At 39.1% G+C, this 19,039-nt stretch overlaps 1 protein-coding gene across 2 annotated transcripts in view; it reads left to right on the top strand.

The window, feature by feature from the left end:
- PRDM5 (PR/SET domain 5) overlaps nt 1-19,039 on the top strand; it is a gene marked incomplete at both ends in the record, with an annotated part of 205,951 nt that overhangs the window by 18,196 nt on the left and 168,716 nt on the right. For both annotated transcript variants that reach the window (XM_082653415.1, XM_082653416.1), the window contains one exon: nt 37-120. In XM_082653415.1, coding sequence (XP_082509541.1) covers nt 37-120 — 84 coding nt within the window. The remainder of the gene's footprint in view (nt 1-36; nt 121-19,039) is intronic.

The following is a 19,039-nucleotide window of genomic DNA, read 5'->3' as shown; positions in this document are numbered from 1 at the left end:
TACTAATCCTTTTTCAATGTAATCATTACTACTCAGGGTGAAAAGTTTGGACCGTTTGCTGGAGAGAAGAGAATGCCCGAAGACTTGGACGAAAATATGGATTACAGGTTGATGTGGGAGGTGAGCATGTGATTGTTGTTTTAAATATTTAAAATATGTTTTTCTTTGTACTATTTAAGGCATGTATAAAGCTAAGTTAATAGATATTGATTCCAGTTGACAAAGCATTGAAATGTTTGAATTTTAAGGAACCTGAATACCTTGAAAGTTTAGCATTAAAATACTGTTGAAATATCTAACTAGACAATTCTTCTGTAACTCTGAAGTTTATATACTTCATCATTAAAAAAGAAGTTATCCATGAACAAGGATGTTTGGATTTCAAAATAAGCACATTCTTTTTATGGATTTAGAATTTGATTTCTGTAAATGAAATTATACTTTAACTTTTATTTTCCAATTGCAGTGCTAATTGCCCAGAAACATTTCTTTTTTTTTTTAACACCTTTATTGGAGTATAATTGCTTTACAATGGTGTGTTAGTTGCTGCTGTACAACGTGAATCAGCTGTATGTATACATATATCCCCATATCCTCTTCCTCTTGCATCTCCGTCTTACCCTCCCTATCCCACCGCTCTAGGTGGTCACAAAGCACTGAACTGATCTCCCACACAGAAACATTTCTGAGCTCTGTGTTGGAATGAAAATCCCAGCTTAAAATGTACCTTACCTTTAAAAACATATAGTTAAGGAGCTATGACACTGTAGGTAGTCTTTTGCAACCTGAAGTCTCTTTGCTGCAGGAATTTGTATATGCAAATGTATATCTATGTATTATGAGAATTTTCATCCTAGTTTATGCCAGTTGTTTTCATTACTGTTCTTTCATAATCTTTAGAAAAAGAAGGGCCCGAGGGATGGAAATAGAAAAGCAGAGGTGTAGATATTGTTAAACAAAAACTTGGAAAAGGAAACTCAGTCCCAAGAATTTTATTTGGTGGGTTCCATGAGGAGGGTGGGAGCTGAGATGGTATAGGTGGGCCTAAGGGAAGTAGGATCATAAAATCAGAAAGATAAAGAATACTGAAACGGAGAACTACACATAAAATGTCTCTCTGAATGTGCATTTATCGGTTAGGATCTCCAGAGAAACAGAACCAGTGGATGGGGGTGTGTGTGTGTGTGTGTGTGTGTGTGTGTGTGTGTGTGTGTGTGTGTGTGTGTGTGTGTGTGTGTGTGTGTGTGTGTGTGTGTGTGTGTGTGTGTGTGTGTGTGTGTGTGTGTGTGTGTGTGTGTGTTTTCAAGGAATTGGCTCACAGGATTGTGTGGGTGGCGGGTTGGAATCTGTAGGCTGGAAACTCAGACAGGAGTTGATGATGCTTCAGTCTTGAGGCAGAACTGCTCAGGCAAACCTCAGTTTTTGCCGTTAAGGCCTTTGTTTGGATGAAGGCCACACACAGCTTTGACAGTAATCTCCTTTATTTAAAGTCAACTGAATGTAGATGTTACCCACGTCTATAAAACACCGTCACAGCAACACCTAGATTACTATTTGATTAAATAGCTGGGTACTACCATCGAGCCAGATTGACACGTGAAACATATAAGGTATTATCTGCAAGCAAAATACATTTTTAAGCGTCACCATATTGCTGAAACTGCTTGATGTAGGGAGTGGGGTTGCTTGAGGTTCTTGAAAGATTTCTGAAGTGCAGGTGATGGAAAATGGAAATTCATAATATAGTCTTCACTACAGTTTAAGTGGAAAATGTTATTGATTTGCCTTCTTTTAGTATGCTGTTTTGTTTATTTTTATAAACCTGAAAATATTTTTAACGGCTTTTACTATTTTTCTGTAAGATCTTAATTTTCTCAGCAGTTATTTTTTTTTTACCGTGAAGGTTTTCAAAAGCCAAATATTTATGTGACAAAAAAGATAACCTAAATAAGTTGAAAATGATAAAAATAACAATTTTAAGGGGTTGTTAATGACTTTTGATATTTGTTTTGTTATCTCTGAGAATTTTAGTGTAGTGGTCAGGTTAATGTCTTGCACAGCTGCTTATGATGCATTGCTAAGCAGATGATGATTATAATTTTTATTTTGAAAAAAAGACTTGCATATAGGAAACGTAAAGAGGCTGACAGTGCTACCGTAGCTCATCCAGTTTTGCATTATGTATTCCTGTGGTTCTTTGATGTCTTTACATTATTATTTGTTTTTACATACCGGTATACCTAGTCCTCTCACTTTACCACCCAAAGAGCTATTGATTTTATACATTTTATGTTCAGGTAATGTTACATTCACATAATGATTGCCATTCTTTATTTTCTTTTACTTCTTATGTTATGCTTGTGTTTTGAATAAGTGATAGTTGTACTTTTGACACAATTCAGAAGGGTCTTGATGAAGGTCTCCTTGTCCCCTATAAGCCTGCTCTTTTCGCCTAAGACCTTTGATCCCTTTGACCCCTTAGTTCATGCACCTTTTCCCTCCCTCCTGTAGTTCTTCCTTCTCTGAGTCTGGTCTTCAGGGTGGATTGTCGGCCGGTCTCTGCTCTGTCCAGTTGTGCTGCCGGGCAGGGCAGGGGAAGACACTCTCAGTGGTATATCTTCCTGGGGGAGCACTTGAAAAACAGTCAATACCTTTCGAATGGCAAAGATTTACCGCTTGCTGGCTTTAGTCCTGTTCCTTATTATGTTAAACTGGGAGAGCTGCTTCCCAGCCTTGAATTATATTCTTAAAGTCCCTTTTTATTATTTTAACTTTGGAGGTGCCAGGATTCAGAAGGTGCACAGAGAAAGGAGGTTGACTGGTCTTACCACAGTCTTCTCTTCTTGGAAACTTTTGAGCCTTCTCAAATGGAGATAACGAGCCTTCCCTCCTCTGTGGGTAAATTGGGACCGGTTAGTTAAGTCATTTCTAATATGCCCCATAGCTCCAGAGCGAACTACCTGCAGCTCTCAAATGTGTGGTCCTTCTCCTCAAGCCAGTGGTTACCTGTGTTTATGGTTATGGAACATAAGCTGGGTACTGGGGGTAGTGTTTGGAAAATGATGCCTGTGAGAGAGCACATGGCATAGCTCTTTCTCAGTTTATATTTGCACTTGTGGTGCCAGTAGTCCTGGTGGACAAGGCCAAGGGCCCCTAGGTGGCCATTTAACACCAAAGAACTTGGAGGTACCAGTGAGGATTGCACCTATTGGTGTGTGTGAGCCCCGGTTAGTTTGGGACGGGGTATAGAGGCACCTGAGGGTTTCATCGGGGAGCGCTATCATCGTCTGTTGCATCCTCCCCCGTCCCCCCAGAGGTGCAACTTGGCACTCACCGATGCCCACTGGTTCAGAGCATTAAACAGCACCTCAGCCTCGTTCTGTGTTGGCCACCAGGATTTGAGATTGGGGTCTGAAGAGACTCAGTCTCCTCTGTCCTTAAGCCTTCTTGATACTTCAGATTTTTACTTTTATTTTAAAATAAACTGCATTAGCAAAAGACTTCTGGATTTCTCAGGCCTCAGGCCAGTTATAGAGCTTGAGTTTGGAAACCACTGCTCCACTGTAAATGCTTCCCATTGATAATTTGATGGAACGTGCCCAGTTGTTTGTATCGTAGCCTATTCTTCCCTTAGTTAGAAGTCTTTTTGCGTATTTTCCCAGATGGTTTGGAGCTTGAGATACATTTCCTTGCACTGTCTACCTGCTCAGACTTGCTCTAAGACCAAAATCCGTTCATGTAATGTTGCTAAAGCTCTCAACAACCCTTTGTTTTTAAATCTCCAACATCTTCTCTTTCTATAATATTTTCTTCGGTATTTCAAAGCACAGTTCAAATACCACCTCTGCAGGCACGGGCTCTTATTCTAGCACATACCTTTACGTTTTGGTACCTGTAGATTGCAGCACAGGTTGTACATTTTCATCGCCACCTGCTCAGCCTATTATTCAAGTATTCCAAAGGGGCTGTTGACGAATCCAGTGTTTTCTTGAACGCTCCAAATGGCTCTGCTCTGTTGGCAGTGCCTCTTCCCTTCTTTTCCCAGAGCATCCTCTTGCATTGTCTGCAAGAGGTTTTTGTGTGGAAACTGGCCTGGTAAGTTCTCAGAACTTGGCCTTTCTAGTTTCATGCTGTTGTGGTCAGAAAAGATGCTTGAGGTAATTTCTATACTCTTAAATTTGTTGAGGCTTGTTTTGTGCCCGAGTATGTCATCAGTCCTAGAGAATGTTCCATGTGTACTTGAAGAGTATATGTATTCTGTTTCTTTTTGGATGTAATGTCATGAAAAAATCAGATCTAACTGTTCTGTTGTATCATTTAGGATCTCTGTTGCCTTATTAATTCTTTGTCCGGAAGCTGTGTCCATCTATGTGAGTGGGGTGTTATAGTCTCCTACTACTGTTATTGTATTCCTGTTGATTTCTCCTGTACGTCTGTTAGTATTTGTTTTATGTATTTGGGTGCTGAGTGTAAAATCCTTTTATTGATCCCTTTATCATTATGTAGTGTCCTTCTTTATCTTTCTTTATGGCCTTTGTTTTAAAGGCTATTTTGTCTGATATGAGTATTGCTACCCCTGCTTTCTTGTTATTTCCGGTAGCATGAAATATCTTTTTCCCTCCCCTCACTTTCAGTCTGTGTGTGTCCTTTGCCCTAAAGTGGGTCTCTTGTAGGCAGCATATTGTGTAAGCTCTTGTTTTTTTAATCCACTTTTGTATATCTATCAAATGTCTCTTGTATTTTATCTTGTTCTTTTATCCAATCAAAAGACACAGAGTCTGCCACTCTGTGTCTTTTGATTGGAGCATTTAGTCCATTGACATTTAAAGTAATTATTGATAGATATGTATTTATTGCCATTTTAAACCTTGTTTTCCTGTTGATTTTATATTTCTTCTTTGTCCCTTTCTTTTTCTCTTTGTTTTTCCTTTTGTGGTTTGATGATTTTCTTTTGTATTATACTTATGTTCTCTTCTTTTTGGTTTTTGTGAATCTATTTTATGTTTTTGATTTGTGGTTACCCTGTTTTTCAAGTATGTTTAACCCCTTCCTATCTCTATTTGCCTTAGACTGGTGGTCATATAGGCTCAAATATATTCTAGGGAAAAAAAAAAGTCTACATTTTCTTACTCTCCTCCCCCACATTTATGATTTTGATGTCCTTTTTTACATCTTCAGTTTCATCCTTTTGCTGTTCACTGTGGTTGTCATAACTTTCACAGAAATTTTTTAATTTCTATTTTTCTTTTATAATCTGTGTACTAGCTTACTTAAGTGATTTACTTTGCAATTGTGATTTTCTCTTTCCTATAGATTCTTCTTCTCTGTTTAGAGAAGACCTTTCACCATTTCCTTTAGGATAGGTTTAGTATCGCTATATTCTTTTCTTTATGTTTTTTATTTTTAAAGAAATATTTATTATTTGGCTGTGCCAGGTCTTAGTTGCAGCACGCAGGATCTTCATTGCCTCATGTGTGATCTTTGTTGTGGCATGCAGGATCTTTAGTTGCGGCACACGGGATCTTCATTGCGGCAGGTGGGATCTAGTTCCCTGACCAGGGATCAAACCCAGGCCCCCTGCATTGGGAGCGCGGAGTCTTAACCACTGGACCACCGGGGAAGTCCTGCTGTATTCTTTTGGTTTTTGCTTGTCTGAGAAATTCTTTATATCTCCTTCTATTCTAAATGATGATCTTACTGGGTAGAGTATCCTAGGTTGCAGATTTTTCTCTTTCAGGACTTTGACAGTATCTTGCCAGTCCATTCTGGCCTGCAACATTTCTGTAGAGAAATCAGCTAATAGCCTTCTGGGGGTTCCTTTGTAACTAACTCTTTGTTTTTCTCTTGCTGCCTTTAGCGTCTTCTCTTTATCTTTAACCTTCATCATTTTTACTATAATATGTCTTGGTGTAGGTCTGTTTGGGTTTATCTTGTTTGGGACCCTCTGTGCTTCCTGTACCTGGATATCTGTTTCCTTCTTCAGGTTTGGGAAGTTTTCAGCCATAATTTCTTCCAATACATTTTTGATCCCCTTTTCTCTTTTTTCCCCTTCTGGATCCCTATTTTGCATAGATTGGCATACTTTATATTATCCCATAAGTCTCTTATATTGCTTTCATTTTTTTTTTTTTTATTATTTTTTAATTTGGCTTTCTGTCTGCTGACCTGATTGGGTGATTTCTGTTATTCTATCTTCCAGGTCGCTTATTCATTCTTCGGCATTATTCATTCTGCTATTCATTGCCTTTAGCTCAGTTTCCGTCTCTGCAAGTGACTTTTCTAAGTTTCCTTGGTTCCTCTTTATAGTTTGTTGTTCCTTTTGCCAGAACTCTGCATTTCCGTGAATGGCCTTTCTTAATTCCTTCAGTATTTTCATTCTCTCCTTTTGGAAATCAGTGTCTATTAGACTGAAGAGGTCTGTTTCATTGTTTGTTCCTTCAGGGGAATTATCTTGGTCTTTTAACTGGGAGTGGTTCCTCTGTTTTTTCGTTTTACTTATATATTTGTCTTACTCTGTGAGTTTAGGAGGAACAGTTGTCTCCTGTGGTCCTGGAGGGCTGTTCATACATCTGGGCGTCCCCGTGTAGCTTGTGTGGGTTACTATATTTGGCCCAAGGGCTGTTCTTAGTGGGAATGCCTGTCGCCTCTTTCCTCAGTGTGTGCTGGTTGATACCCCCTTGATGGGGAAGTGCAGACGCGCGGGTGATTTTCAGTCCGGGGTGGGGGGGAGGTGGGCAGGGGGTGGCAGTGGAGGCTCGGGCGTGTCCCTGGAACACACGATGGGAGCTGAGGCGGCTCCCCGACACTCCTGGAGTCTGCGAGGGCGGTGGCGGGGGGCTCGTAACCACTCCTGGCATCTGGGCGGGCAGGAGTGGTGGCTCGCGACTGCCCCTGGAACCCGTGTTGGCAGTGTCCTGCCCGCTGCGAGCATGTGCACGGGGAGAAAGGCTGCAACCCGGGTTCATCCGCTTCTCTCCTGCACCCTCCAAACCATGGCGGCTGGCCGATAAGGTGACCCAGGCTTTCTCCGCATAAACCCTTCGTTGCAGTCGCACTGGATTCCCCACCCCCGTGGCTGTTTCCACACAGCCATCCCCAGTACTCTCCCCAGTTCTGATCTCCGAAGCCCGAGTTCCAGCACCCAGCCCTTGCCAGCACGTGTCAGGCTGGGGGGTGCAGGACTGCGGCACTGACCGTCTGTGCAGTTCTCCCTCTGCTCTGGCTGCCGCAAACCGGCTGCTGAAGTTCTCCTCCGAGGGTCTGATGCTCCCCTTGTGTCCCGGCCGATCTACCTGCCAGTGAGGGGGCTTCCCAAGGTGAAGGAACCTTTCCTCTTTCACAGCTGCCTCCCAAGGGTGCAGGTCCTGTCCTGATTCCTTTCTCGCTCTCTTTTTTTTTTTTTTTCTTTCCGGCCCAGTTACACGGAGATTTTCTTGCCCTTTCAGTAGTCTGAGGTCTTCTGCCAGTGTTGAGTTAGATATTCTGTGGGAATTGTTCCACATGTAGACATATCTTTGTTGTATTTGTGGGAGAAGTTGAGCTTCACGTCCTACTACACCACCATCTGGATCGCTGCCTATACTCCGCTTCTTGAATCTTTCCCTTTGTTCCAGAAGTGTACAGAGTGGGTACTTGATACTCTGCTTCTTAAATCTTGGTCTTTGTGGCAGGAGTTGGGCCTGCAGAGGAGTTCCGAGTATATTTGTCCATCAGCCATTGGAGAATTGTGGCCTGACTCACAGGTTCAGTTTGCAGCATCTCAGAGAGCATGGGAGAGAGAGACAGGTCTGCAGTCTGCTGTGGAAGGCACACCCTGAGTCTGATGGCGGGTCTGCTTAATGCACAGCAGGGGGCTGGGCACGGAAAGGAGTGACTGTCAGGGTCTTAACAATTAGATAAAGAGAAGGAACCATGAAGGAGAGAAACCCAAAGTATATTTACTCTAATTTCTCTCTCTCATGGAGGAAAAAGTGAGGACACATGGAAAGGTGGAGTAATAGTTCTTTGCTGAGAATATATATGTGTAGAATTAGCCTTTCTCGTTTCTCATACTGAGAAATGATGAGGCTCTTTGGAATTCTTTTTTTCTTTTTTTTTTTTTTTTTTTGCGGTGCACGGGCCTCTCACTGTTGTGGCCTCTCCCGTTGCGGAGCACAGGCTCCAGACGCGCAGGCTCAGCGGCCATGGCTCATGGGTGCAGCCGCTCCGCGGCATGTGGGATCCTCCCGGACCAGGGCACGAACCCGTGTCCCCTGCATCGGCAGGCGGACTCAACCACTGCGCCACCAGGGAAGCCCTGGAATTCTTTACAAAACAGAAATAGGCAGGGTAAGTGAAACATGATAGAAAGAGGAAGGATACTAGGGTCGGACCATCTTTAGTCTGATTTCGCCGTGAGGATCTAGTAAAGCTTTTGCTGTCTTGGAGTTTATGTTTCAGCAGGGAAAGATAGACATAAAACACCTTTAATGAGTACTATAAAGAAAGATAGTGATATGGGTATAAAGAAAATAAAACAGGGCAAGAAAACTTATCTCAGATAAGAACTTGAACCCATTGATACTGCTGCTGAGAGCAGCTACAAAAGACAGGTTAAACATAAAAGTGATTTGTGTAAGGCCATCAGAGAGCTGTTAAAGCAGAGTACTAGAGTACTGTGATTCCAGAGAGGAGAAAACTTTGAACAGATGAATCAATCATCTATAGCCTTTTTTTTTCTTGAGGAAGTGGTCAGAGCTTTGCTGATTCTGGATACGGGCAAGAGGCTGAACATTTGACCTCAGTCCAAGTAGAGGTTAGTGTTTGAGCACAGAGAAACAGGTAGAGCTTTTGGCAGTCTTGAGAAGTTGGAGTGACAATACTGGAGACCCAAAGGAACTCAAAAACATTGCTGTCTCCTACTCGAGACATTTGCGGAGTTATGAAGCTGCATGAGAGGCTGCCGTAAAGTTAAACCACAAACTTCTGAAAGGCAGAGTGTTCTACAGGCTCATGTTGCTGTGGAGGGCCTCGCAGTGCACATCCTACTTTTCACGTGGAAGCACTGTAGGGTGGTGCTGTAGTAGGATCAACTGAGGCCCGCCGAAGCCTGCCACAGCTGCAGCCAGCTTTGAATCAGCTCACTGCTTGATTAGCTTGCAGTGAACAGATTCCACTCTGCCAGGCAGAGGTTGGGGTGAGCCTACCCTGGAGAAATATAATATCTGGGTCCTCTAAAGTTCTTTTACTACACAGCATCCAGCATTTAATAGAAATTGACTAGATGCTAAGAGATAGGACCATGTGACTAAAACCATGAGAAAAGCTGGGCAACGGAAACTGACCTAAGATTCAGGTATTGATTGGAGTTAGCTGATGAGGACTCTAAAATGAACATGATTGATACGTTCTAGCAAATGGAAGAAAAAAATGAACCAAACAGATGAAAAGATGGAGAATTTTATTAAAAAATTGGGAGGTATAAATGCCAAATGGAGATTCTAGACAAGAAAAATATATGAACTGAAATTGAGAGCTCAGTGTTTGAATTAGATACTAGATATGACAAGCAAAAGACAGGATTAGTGAAGAGGAAGAGAAGTCAATAGAAAATATTGAAAATGAAGCACAGAGACTAAAAATAAATATGTGAGACAGTGAATACATCTAATGTATCTGTAACATTAGGATCATTTAGCATTTGAAGGAGAAGAGGGAGAAAATGGGGAAGAAGCAAATTCGATGCAATAATGGCTGAGAATTTTCCAGAACTGTTAAAAAACATTACCTGATGAATTGAAGCTCTGTGAGCCTCAAGCAGCACTCCTATAAAGAAAGCCACACTCAGGTATATCTTAGTACAACTGTGGAAAACCAAGACAATCTTTAAAGCAGGCAGAAAAAAAAGAGACGGTACCTTCAAAAATGAAACAATAAGACTGATAGCTGCCTTTTAACAGAAAAGATAAAAATAAAAGGTAGTAAAGATAGTCAACAACTGAAATATATCTTTAAGGTAATAGAAAATAGTTGCCAATCTAGAATTCTGTACCCAGCAAAAATATTTTAAAATGAAGGTATAGTTCCCTGGGCCTCTTCAGATGTGGTCATCTCCCTGTGCGACTGTGCTTTGGATTTGCTTCACAGCATTAGCCTCAACCGTGTCTTCACTCACTCTTCAAATTTGGAAACAAAGACTATGTCCAGATCCCAGCCAGAAGAAAAATTTGCTACTCTGGAGTCGCTGAAGGGAGGGAAAGAACAATAGGAAGCATTTAGATACACAGATATTGTATAAATTGAAATTGACAGACTTTGCAAACAACCAGTGAGGAAATTTTCAAATATAACAAAAGTGTTAACAAACTCTGCAAACTCTTCAGAGGAGGTCATAATTGATCTCCAGATCCCAAATTTACGGGCAATGTTTGCTGACCATGTGCAGATGACTCCCTGGCTTGGGGATGAGAATGAAGAGATGCTGAATTATTTTCTCAACTGAAGTGACAGAATTTGAAGATATTAAATCATATTACAAACATGTTTTAATTTTGCTAAAAATCCTTGCTTTAAAATAAGCTGCTTTGCAACTCATTTTATCTCAGTAAGAGTGGCAACCCATCTTCAATGTTGACTGAAATCAAATGGGAATCTGGGAAGGACCTGATGAAATGTTTATGTCAGACACAAAATAAAGCTGTCTTGAAGAGGTAGCATGAAAAAAATCTCAGACATTCTTCACCTTGTTCACTGATGATATGGGTGCAGGTGCATGCAAATTAAGAGAGTTCATCAAAGATGATATTTGGCCATATCTGTTGAACCTATTGATGATAAAGAAGGAGAAGGAGAAGCAGCTGATGTTCATAATGATGAAGGAGACTTGGTACATGTTGATGATGAAGAGGATGAAGGTGAAAGAGAAGATGAAGATGGTGATGATGTGGAAGAAGAAGGAAGGTTGAAGAGGAAGATGACTAAAAGAATACTAATAGACTCCAATGTTCCTTTTATTTAAAAATTTTTTATATTCTCTTGAGCAAGGTGCCATTTCCAGTTTTTTCCCTCTTATGCTTAGTTCTCTCGTCCTAATGAGGTTTCTTTATTTTTTTTTGTCTCATATAATAAAGAGATTGCCCACTTACTTTGTGGGAGACTGTCTTGAGCAAAATACAATGGGGAAAAATCTCTACACATTTCTTTTTTTTTTAAGTTTTTTGTTTTTTGATGTGGACCGCTTTTAAAGTCTTTATTGAATTTGTTACAATATTGCTGCTGTTTTATGTTTTGGTTTTTGGCCACGAGGCATGTGGGATCTTAGCTCCCAGATCCCGGGTTGAACCCATACCCCCTGCATTGGAAGGCGAAGTCTTAACCACTGGACCTCCAGGGAAGTCCCTCTGCACATTTCTGATTCAAGTTCCTTTTTATCCCTTCTTGTCTCAAAAAATGTGAAAGTAGGGATGTGGAGTTAACACATCACCATGCACTGTGGGGAAGAAGAAAATTTTCTCCCTTTGTTCTGCCAGAAGCTGGAGGGTGCTTCATCTTCCTTGTGCTTAAAATTCTTGATTTTTACTTCTTTAAAGTGCTCAGAGATTACATTGTGACTCTATGTAATATGGGCATTTAACATTATCACCATGTACATGCACTTTGTTAAAAAAAATCTAATAAAATGGAATTGAGTGAGGAGAGGATGGGTTTGAGATGTTAGGGCATTTGAGTGTTGGTAGGAGAGGAGAGAGAGAATGGGGCAGAAACAAATTTGAAAAGATAGTGGCATTAAAGTGTGTATTTTGACAACATAAATTTCAGACCTTACAAATTTGTTTAATAAGTCGTACTGTTAAAAAAAAATTAAAAATGTTTTCAGACAAGCGAAACCCAGCAGACCTGCACCAAAAGAAATACTAAAGTAAAGGTAGCTCTTCTGGGAGAAGAAAAATGAATCCTGATGGAAACTCAGAAATTCAGAACAGGGCAAAGATCAACAAAGGGTAAATGTATGGGTGAGTAAACATAAATATTGATGGTACTAAACAGTTATAGTAATGATTCGTGAGTTTAAGATCATACACAATTTATATAATGGTTGAACAATTTGAAAGGCAGGAGGGAAGCAAATGGAATTAAGGCGTTTCGAGGTTCTAGCATTATCAGGTAAATTTATCTAACTAAATTATCTAAAATAATAGTAGAAGATTGTTGTAACTAACAAGAAAAGGAAAATGAGATAATTGATAAGATAATTTTATTAATGAAAAAAGCCAGGCAAGAAGTGAGGAAAAAAGAAGTGGGTCATATAGAAAGTAAATACCAAAATTGTATCTATACATCCAACTAGATTAATATTTATATAAAATTTAAGTGGGTTAAGTGCTTCCATTAAAACACTGTTATTAATGGATTGGATCCCCGAACCAACCAATGTCCCTTAACAGGCAATTTTAAAATATAAAGACAAAGAAAGCCTGAAAATAGAAGATGGAAAAAGATACATTGTGCCAGTACAAATGGAAAGAAATCAGGTGTAACCTTACTAGTATTTGACAAAGTGGACTTTAAGGAAAAGGCATTACTAAAAATAAAGATGGTCTATACACTAGACGATGTACATGTTCCAACTGTGAAAGCAATCCAGATGGAAGACTTAAGCACATCTTTCTCAACTGCTGATGGAGTAAGCAGGAAGATAAAACTGGAAAGGATAGAAAGATAACCTGATCAATATAATTAACATACATGGTCTAATTGACATATATAGAACATAGTAACCAATGATAGTTCATCAAATAATGCACATGGAACACTTACCAAAATTAACCATATGCTGAGTCATAAAGCACAAGTCAATTGATTTCAAAAGGTGCAATCTCGGGCATCCCTGGTGGCGCAGTGGTTGAGAGTCCGCCTGCCGATAACAGGGGACACGGGTTCGTGCCGCGGTCTGGGAAGATCCCACATGCCGCGGAGCGGCTGGGCCCACGAGCCATGGCCGCTGAGCCTGCGTGTCCGGAGCCTGTGCTCCACGACGGAAGAGGCCACAACAGTGAGAGGCCCGCGTACCGCAAAAAACCACAAAAAACAAAAAGGTGCAATCTCATTAAAAATTCTAGCAAGTTTTTATTTTTATTTTCATCTTTTGGTGGAAACTGATTCTAAAATTTATGCGAAAATCCGAGGGGTCATGAATTACCAAGGCAGCCTTAAAGTGAAAGAACAGAACTGGAGGACTTAGGCATATTTTAAAGGAATTATAATTTAATACTGTTATACTGGCACAAGGATAGACAAAAAGACATTACTTTTGACAAAAATGTCATTAACAACATGGTGGGGAAAGGATGGCATATTCAATAATAGTGTCAGGTCAAAATAATTTTCTTATGGAAAAAAGGTACTTTATCCCTAACTCACATCATATATAAAAAGGTCAGTTTAATACGATTATAAATGTAAATATGTCAGGTAAAAACAGTAAACCTTTAGAGGAAAATGTTGAATACCATAATCTTAGGTTAGGTGGAGGCTTCTTAAATAAGAAATAGTAAGCACTGTGTGAAGGGCAAAGTGATAAATTGGAGAACAGTAAATACCATAAAGGGAATGAAAAAGCAAATAACTGAGGGGGAGAAGATATTGGTAATGTATTTGTCTCAAAAAGAATTTGTATCCAGAATATATTAAAAACTACAAATCGATTAAAAAAAAATGGGCCAAACACTTGAACGGGCACTTCACACAAGAAGTTATCTAAATGGTCAGTAACTGTGAAAAGATGGTCATCTTGGAAATGCAAACCATGATATAGTCACCAGAATGACTAAAATTGAAAAGACAGATAATGTCAAATATTTACAAGAATTATCTGAAACTCTCATATGCGAATGCTGGGTTTTTAAATCGGTACAGGCACTTTGGAAAACTAGAGCTGAGTATGTGCGTATGATGCAATCCAGCAATTCCATTAGACATATTCCTAGTAGAATTGCGTTCATATATTTACTAAAAGATTTGTACAAGAACTTTCATAGCAACACCATGGGAAGTTGTCTCAAACTGTACAAATGCATATTCATGAAATGGAAGATTATAAAGCTTTATGATAATGAATGTATTACAGCTATGCTTAACAACATGGGTGAATCTCAGAAACATAACACTGAGTGAAAGAAGCTGGAGACAAATGAATTCGTATTGTATGATTTTGTTTATATAAAGTTCAAAACCAGGTAAAGGTAATTTATAAATCAGGGTTGTGGTTACTTAGTGACTGGAAGTAGGGACCTGGGCAGACTTCTGGGGTGCTGTTTCTTTGTGTGCTAGTTTGTGAGTTTGTTGTGTTTACTTTGTGAGAATTCATTGAGCTGTGCACTTACAGTTTCTCTTTTTTTTTGTTGTTGTTGTATTATACTTCCACAAAAAGCTTACTTAAAAAAAATGGAACAGAACAGTGGGATAAAATGCCTTGGCCGTGAGTTTCTACTTTAGCAATCTAGCTGGGCTGTCAGGTTGTACCGAGACCTACACAACGAGGGTGCAGCCATATGAAGAAGACCTGGATAAGAGCCCAGGGAGTAGCAGAGGTGGCAACGAATTTCAAAGCACAAAAGCAAAGCCAGGGAAGCTAGTGGTTAATGATGATGGGCCAGTGGTAGGGCATGGCATTAGAGAGGTAGTTATAGGTCAGATTATGAGGTTTATTACAGCAGCAGTAGGAAGTCACAGAAAAGATTTAGTTAGGAGAATGATGTGATTCTGTTCATACCTTGAGAAGAGCAGTGTGTCTGCTGTGTGGAGAACAGGCTTGAGGGAGCAGACACACCAGGCAGGAGTCTGTTGCTATAGTGGAGGAGTGATCTGATGGTGACCTGGACTTGGGCCTTAGCAGTGGATTTGGTGAGAAGTGGTCGGCTTCTGGTTGTATGTTATTGGAGATTGGGGGTAGCTAACACCGATAGGGCTTAACTTTGATGAATTGTGTGTTGAAAGAGAAAAGTCCAGAATGACTTTTAAATATTTGGCTTGTGCCATATGGGTGGAAGTTGGTGACATTTCTGAGACAGGACAGCATTTCTGAGGTAGGACAGTTGGAGAGTGAGAGTGAAGGGGCTGGGAGGATGGGGTCCTCTACTACACTGTAAACTTTCAAAGACAGTGCATTGTCTTATTAATCTTTACTCCCCAGGTCTTAGCAGAGTATCTGGAACATAAATATAGTTAGCTAAAAGTTTGATTCGTTTTGTAGTCAGTATTTAATCATTCACATTCAGTGAACATATTGAATAAGTGTATAAGTTATTTTCACCATTGGCCTTCTTAGAAAATATGTAATTTAAGGGTTAAAAAAACAACTGTTGATCCCTTGGTATTTTACTACCTTGGGTTTGCCTACTTTGTAGACATTTTTTTTTCTTTTGTCATGAATATGGTGATTTGAGTGAAATACAGCATTTAAAGAAGCCGATTGGTTAGATATTAAACTGGACACTTTGTTTAGATGTTTTTCTCTTTCTTTGCAGTTATTTTGTGATTACAGCTGTTCTGCTGTTTGGGAATTTGATTCAGCACCAGGTTTCCAATGTGTTTTAGTTTTTGGAAGAAATGTTTTCAATTGTTTAAAATCTGTTATTTTTCTTTATTGTTTATGGAAGTCCTTTTAGGTGTTTGGAACAAGAAAGTTTCTTTACCAAATGTTTTTCTTTTGTGGATGATAACATTTTGTTTTAGATTCCAAATGGAACCACTTAGTGTAGATGTTAGTGGAAAAATACCACCTAAGAAGCCTTGTAGAATGCTGGGAATCCTAGAGCAGATGTCATGGTACATTCTTCCTGACACTAGTCCTCTAGTTTGGGATAAATCAAAGCGATTCAATGTTACATGTCTTCCAGAAGTTCTGCATTTGTTTTGTGGTGGTGGTTTGTCTGCTCATCACAAGATGGCTCCTGCCTGAGTATGTCAGCCAACTTCTGGCCATTCAGCCAAACCAGAGGTGTGATTAGAAAAACGTTGGGAATCCAGGCTGAGTAGTGTGGTTAAAAAAGAAACAGTCAAACAGACAATATTTGTATTGTTGGAGTACTTTCATCATCCTTGTGCTTCTGATCACAACAGCTCCATAGAAATTTTATGAAATAGATGCATTTGGCAACAAACAGCAGCAGCTCCAATTCATTTAAATAAAAAGGACAATATGTTAAATAAGAGGAAATTCAATAGTCTAGCAGGCTTCAGGGATGGTTGCAGGGGACCAGGGTTCGAGCCCTGGTCCGGGAAGATCCCACCTGCAGGGAGCAGCTAAGCCCGTGCGCCACAACTATTGAGCCTGTGCCCTAGAGCCTGCGAGCCACGACTACTGAGCCCGCATGCTGCAACTACTGAAGCCTGTGTGCCTAGAGCTCATGCTCCGCAGCAAGAGAAGCCACAGCAATGAGAAGCCCGCGCACTGCAATGAAGAGTAGCCCCTGCTCTCCACAACTAGAGAAAGCCTGCACACAGCAACGAAGACCCAAACAGCCAAAAATAAATAAAATAAACAAATTTATTAAAAAAAACAAAACAAAAGAAAACAGTGCTTCTGTAGGTTGGGGAAAGTATTTCCAGTAGAGGGAAGTGTAAATGAAGGGAGATACGTATATCAACCAAGTTATTAGGTTTTCATAACATTTATTTTTCATTACACAAGTAACACATGACAACATGATGGAAAAATTAGAGCAAAATACATGAAGTTAAAGTTTTACATTATCTTTTGTGTGTGTATCTACTCTTACAGATCATTTTGTATGCATTTCCATGATATATTTAAGACCAACAGGAATTATATGAGTTTTTATGTATATCCTATTTCAACATATGAAACAGTAATATCGCATATCTGATATGTGGTCACTGAGAGAGACGTCTTTTCACTGATAGTTTGTGCATAAATGTAGGAGGCATTTGTGAACTATTTTTATAGCAGCTCTATTGAGATACAATTCACATACCATAAAAGTCACCATTTAATATGTATCAGTAGTTTTCAGTATATTCATAGAATGTGAAGTTATCACCACTCTCTAAGTTAGAATATTTTCATCACCCCCTAAAGAAACCCTGTACTTATTAGCGATTGTTTTTGAATATTTTATGTACCCATCAATATCATGTGTAAAATTAAATTTTAAAGTGCCATGTTTCTCTGAATAGTTTTCTGAAGGTGTTAAGTTCTTACACTGAAAGTTCAGTTAATGCTTTAGGACTAGAGAAAAGATTTCAGATCCCTAGAGAGTTCTCTGAGCAGTGATTGTATGCATTATGCACTCCAGCACTGCAGGAAATTTTAGTGGGGATTGGTATAAGTTTTGGAGTTTATTGCATAAAAAAGAGTTCCATGAAGTTAGTGGAATCAGTTTCCTTATATTTTTAGATTTCTAATCATATAACAGAAAAAGAAGACATTTAGCAAAACAAGAAAAAATTAACTTAAAGCGCAGCGCTAGGAGGATTACAGTAACTGGTCTTTATTACCTTCTAGCCCTATAATAATTAATAATTCTATTTTCTTTACATTGAGAACTTAAAAAAATGAGGGCCAAGGGGGGGAAAAATCTAAGTAACTTACTTGCAATCAAATCTTTCATATCTCTTTTAAAAGAGCACTTTTTTTTAATTAAAAATTTTTTTAACATCTTTATTGGAGTATAATTGCTTTATAATGGTGTGTTAGTTTCTGCTTTATAACAAAGTGAATCAGCTATACATATACATATATCCCCATATCTCCTCCCTCTTGCATCTCCCTCCCACCATCCATATCCCACCCCTCTAGGTGGTCACAAAGCACCGAGCTGATCTCCCTTGTGCTATGCAGCTGCTTCCCACTAGCTATCCATTTTACATTTCGTAGTATATATCAGTCCACGCCACTCTCTCACTTCATCCCAGCTTACCCTTCCCCCTCCTTGTGTCCTCAAGTCCGTTCTCTACATCTGCGTCTTTATTCCTGTCCTGCCCCTAGGTTTTTCAGAACCACTTTTTTTTTTTTACATTCCATATATATGCACTAGCATACGGTATTCATTTTTCTCTTTATGACTTACTTCACTCTGTATGATAGACTCTAGGTCCATCCACCTCACTACAAATAACTCAATTTCGTTTCTTTTTATGGCTGAGTAATATTTCATTGTATATATGTGCCACATATATACAATTCTTTATCCATTCATCTGTTGATGGACGCTTAGGTTGCTTCCACATCCTGGCTATTGTAAATAGAGCTGCAGTGAACATTGTGGTACATGACTCTCTGAATTTAAAAAAGCACTTTAAAATAACCTTATTTAACCTTAAGTGTACAGACCTCCACTGTGTAGTATTATAGCAGCTAGCTACATGTGGCTATGAGCACCTGAAATCTGGCTAGTATGACTGAGGAAACTGAATTTAAATTTTTATTTAATTTTATTTATTAAACTTTAACTAAAAAAAGCTAAAGCAGTGTAAAATATTTTTTCTGTTAAATACGGTTTTACTCTTTGCTAAGATAACATTTTACTTTTCCATTACATCATGTGAGATATTGTTGTATTATAGGTGTGTGTCAGCCATATGCATTGTTTTCAGTATTTTATAGAAACATGCCACTGACTTAATACATGTCAGTGGAATGATTTAAATGATTTTTCTGAAGATAAATCAAATGATTTTTTCTGTACACCTATGTAACATTGTAATGTGTATTTGAATATTTTATTCAGACAGAATGAGTTGCAATGATACCTTTATGATTAGTAATTATATAGAAGTATTATATGTGTCTTTATATATAGTGTTTTTATGTATATTTTTATATATTATAACATGGTTATTTTAATTACTATGTCATTATATTAGCTTTCTAATATAAAAATGAAGTACGGAAAAATAGTATATAAAGTATACAACTGATGCAGAATTGGGTGGATTGCAGAAGCTAGCACCACAACCAGAACAATAAAGGATAAAATGAGAATGGAAGAACGTATGCCACAGATTTCACAATAATGGCAATTGTGTTTTCTGCAGCTGA

The sequence above is a fragment of the Grampus griseus genome, assembly GCF_964374135.1.
Source record: "Grampus griseus genome assembly, chromosome: 4".
In the NCBI taxonomy this organism is placed as follows: Eukaryota; Metazoa; Chordata; class Mammalia; order Artiodactyla; family Delphinidae; genus Grampus; species Grampus griseus.
Note: the sequence above shows the minus strand (reverse complement) of the source record. Positions and strands in the feature narration are given on the sequence as shown.